The 4400-nt window shown below is 28.6% G+C and overlaps 1 protein-coding gene across 1 annotated transcript in view; it reads left to right on the top strand.

Annotated features, from left to right (window-relative positions):
• The window catches only part of LOC106789195 (sortilin-related receptor), a 23456-nt gene that overhangs the window by 5611 nt on the left and 13445 nt on the right, over nt 1-4400 (top strand). Inside the window, exons 2-4 of the mRNA XM_014753199.1 lie at nt 352-514; nt 2759-2890; nt 3775-4071. Coding sequence (XP_014608685.1) covers nt 373-514; nt 2759-2890; nt 3775-4071 — 571 coding nt within the window. The 5' untranslated portion in view covers nt 352-372. The remainder of the gene's footprint in view (nt 1-351; nt 515-2758; nt 2891-3774; nt 4072-4400) is intronic.

The following is a 4400-nucleotide window of genomic DNA, read 5'->3' as shown; positions in this document are numbered from 1 at the left end:
CGAGAAATCTTGACAACCGACTTTAGAAAAAGCGTTTTGAGAAAAACGCGTTTAAAGATTTGAGTGGTGGTATAAGAGCCATTAAAGAGTGCAACTTCCCAGGGCTCTATCTTTAAAACTACTACTCCTATCGACTTCAAAATTGAATACAATATTTTAGATGAGTTGTAGAATTGAAAAAAAAAATAAAAAAAAAAACTTTTTTTGAAAGTCCCAAACCCATGTAACCCCCTAAGGAAACATTTTTTTCTTTCGCATGATTTTCTTCTCGTTTGACACTTCTTCCCTTATTTATTTATTTATTTATTTATTTGTTTTTTTTTCTTTTCTCTTTTATTTTATTTTATTTAGCGTTTAACTAAGTCCTCGCCAATGCTGACGGAACTGAAACTTGGCGATGAATGCAACAGAAACAGAGATTGTGAGAGTTTCATCGCCAAAAGCCATTGCCACTATGGTTACTGTCGGTGTCAACCCTTTTTCGCAGAATACAATGGAACACATTGCCTCGAGTGTGAGTTTCTTAAAAGTCTCTTCTTCTAAATTATTCTTTTCCATTTATCTTATTTTTTTTCTTCTTTCCTTCCTTCCTTCCTTTTTCTTCTTATTCTTTTATTTCTTTTTCGTCGTTTTGTTACTTTTCTCAGTTGTCTTCTTTAGAGAGAACGCTTTTCTTTTCATCGGAATATAAGAAGTTCGTAAAAGAGAATAAAATATAAGAAAGAAGACCGGTATCCCCAAGATAGAATCTTATTCAATGTAATATACATACATACTATAATACGTGTTCAACAAGAAGTACCAGGAAATAATCTAATTAGCTTGTGATACCATGATCAAGATTAGATTAACAAAGAAGAGAGTAACATCATTATAAAAAAAAATTATCCTACTCTCGATATTTTTCTTCTTCTTTTTCTTCTCTCTGCATATATTATAATATTATATATACATTTTTTTTTCCCTTACTCACATCTTCTTCTTCTTCTTCATCTTCTTTTACTCATCGAACACACATTTGTTTGATATCTCACAGTATTATTTTCTTGATTACAAAATTTCTAATACATGTGAACAATAATAATAATATTACTAAGTTTAATTCTTAGTGATGTTATTTTTTGGACAGGTTTAAATTAGATGAACAATATATTTATCTATTTAGTATTTCTCTCGTCGAAAAATTACAATTTTTAATGATCAAATTTAACAGGGAACTTGGACATGAAAGAAGTAGAACTTAGTTTGATTTAGTTGGACGTTTCGTCCCTTTATTGGGACTTCTTCAGCAACTAGAAATTTTATTTTATTATTATTTCTTATATTACGACATACATGAGGCTCATACGATATATAATTTTTTTATATGTTACCTTAATCTTTACAGTTCAGYGTCTTTTTTCATTGAGTAGACATACATTTTTCTTTTTATTAATATTCAAAACACAAAACATCTAAACTTCGTTAAATTGATCGTTATTATTTAAGTTCCTCAACAAAACTGTTTCAATCTAGACTAGTGTTTGTTAGTCTAGATATCATCAGTGTAAGGTGTCCTCTATTATTTGTTATGGTTAAAATTTAAAATTCCGTTATAGATGTGATTTAAATTATTCGTGTCCGTTCTAAAATTAACCGTGTTATTGTTTGATATACGAAACATTTCGCTGATATTTATCTTATACCAATTTTCTTCTAAATCTAAAATAGTTGCAAATTTAAAGTTATGTCCTGTTATGAGATGATGTACAGCTAACGCTGTGGTATTAGTTTTATTTACATTTGTAGGTTTGCAGTCATTTTTATGTTGGTCTAATCTTTTTTTAAGTTTCTGTTTCGTTTGTCCAATATAACACTTTTTCACATTCACACGGTATTTTATACACTAAGTTTGACTGGTCAAATTTGTTTACCTTATCTTTTAATTTGGTGTAAATAGAGTTTATTTTTGTTAGATTATAAAAGACCAGTTTGATATTGGTGTTTTTAAAACATTTATTTATTTTATTTACTAAAGGTTTAATGTATGGGAACTTAATGTATTTTTTATCTTGCGGATTCGAATTTTTTACACGATCTTTGTCAATTTTAAACTCATTAAATACCATGCGTATGAGACTCATGGGATAGTTATTATTCTTTAAAAGAGTCTCTATTTTTTTCCTATTTTCTGTATGAAACTTATTACTGCTTAAAGTTTAAGCTCTAAATAATAGACCTTTTATAGTTCCAATTTTTTGACTTAAAGGATGGTTCGAATAGTAATTGATACATCTTCCTGAGCTTGTTGGTTTTACATACCAATTCGTTGATATGGTTCCGTCTTTATTTCTTATAACTGTTATATCTAAGAATGGTAATGTTCCGTTGTCTTCTATATATATATATATTTATCTATTTTTTGTATTTACTAATTATTACTTTATTAATCAAATTAAGTTCTACTTCTTTTCATGTCCAAGTTCCCTGTGATATTTTATCATTAAAAAATATATTTATCCGTTGAACGTTTCGTCCCTATATTTGAGACTTCCTCAGCAACTAAAATTTTTTATTATGACATATTATTGCTTATATAAATACAAAAAAACTTACAATTAATAGCGTTATTTTATCTTGATAGTTATGTTCATAAGTCAATGTAACATTATTTTTCTTACAGTCATAAGTTTGGATAAGAAAAAATTTTGGATAAGAAAAAAAAAATCTTTATTATGTTAACAATAATAATAATAATAATTATTATTACTTTATACAGCTACATTATTGGGTAACGATTGCATCGTAAACGAACAGTGCTCGTTGAAAGTAGCAAACAGCAGCTGCCTCGAAGGTGCATGCAGATGCGTCGAAGGTTATTTACAATTTCGAAGACACACCTGTCTAGGACGTAAGCAATTAATTTTACAATTAAATTATGATTTTTTCTAGTTTTCTTCATCTCTTCCTTTTACCACTGTTCCTTTACTGTAACATCAGCTTTAATTTTGAACAAAATCATTTTAGAATATTCACAATTGTTTGAACATTGTACCCACATTTGCAAAGTAACAATTATTAACGATAAACAATTTCTAATCTGTAATTCCTGTAAATTTTTACAAACATAGTGATATATATATTGTAAATTATGCATTTATTTACTTGGTAATATGTTTGAACGAGGATTGATTTGATTTTACGTCGTATAAGAGAATCTAAGGGAAAATAAAACGATAAATAATTGCAACACACACATTGAAATGTTTAAAATATATTTTATAATTTGAATCTTAGCTTTTTAACGATAGAAATTTGCGATAAACAGTTATAGAATTTCATTATATTTTCTCTTCGGTACTAAGTATTAGAAAAACTCAGTATTAGAATGTGTTAATATATTAGTAAAATTATTGTACTTTTTCTATCTTTTATTTAATTAATTTCTATCATTTCTCTCTCTCCCGTATATTTTCTTTTCTTTTAACGATAAAACTCGGAAGGAAGCGGGACAACAGATGCACGGGGATTAAAATAAATCTTCGTTGTTGTTGATGTTAAAACTGGCATACTTCGTTGTCTATACCGTTGGTATATAACGGCACACATAATTCGAGCGTGTATAATTTGAAAGATCGACGGATGGATGGAGGGAACGCTCGAGATTGGAAGATTTTAATCGTGGAGTTCGTTTTTTCTCCCCATTCTCTTCTTTTTTTTTATTTTCTTTAATCACCATGAAATATTGTTAATAACCCTGCGGTATAATGCGTGCCAATGATTTTACTTTCCCAGCTGCTAAATTGGGAGAAGTGTGTTACGAACACGCGCATTGCAGATTATGGGATCCAAATACCCATTGCGATTTTCTCATTCCCGATTTATTCGGACGTTGTCAATGCACTGCACCGATGCGTCGTGAAAATGACATTTGCAGTCCGGATAATCTCGTCAGACCATCTTTATCTTTGAATCAAGAAATTCATTCTTATCAAACCGAACAAACTACCACGGAAACTGACGAGGAAAATACCATGGATTTTGTAATACCAACTTCTAAACCGGAGAATATCGATGATCAGGATAATACCGGTATGATAATTTAAAAACAAATTTTCTATTATATTTATTTATTTATTTATTTATTTATTTTACGGGATAAACCCACTAGTACAAAAAAAAGAAAAAGATACAATAAAATAAAGATAATAAAATAAAAAAAAGATTATAAAAAATAAAGAGTATAGAAAATAAGATTACAACGTACGTTTGAGAATATTTCTTACAATAGAAATAGATTGAGAAAATATATCAATATGATTACAATAACGATTCACATTGAAAAACATTCTATTAAAAGAGCTATAGTAGCAATAGGAAGTATTATGAGGTAGAATATGCAATAGTTCAAGACTTCTTAA

The sequence above is a fragment of the Polistes canadensis genome, unplaced genomic scaffold (genome assembly GCF_001313835.1).
Source record: "Polistes canadensis isolate GaletaPanama2010 unplaced genomic scaffold, ASM131383v1 scaffold_170, whole genome shotgun sequence".
Classification (NCBI taxonomy): domain Eukaryota; kingdom Metazoa; phylum Arthropoda; class Insecta; order Hymenoptera; family Vespidae; genus Polistes; species Polistes canadensis.
The sequence above is the reverse complement of the archived record's forward strand: the minus strand, read 5'-3'. Positions and strand labels throughout refer to the sequence as shown.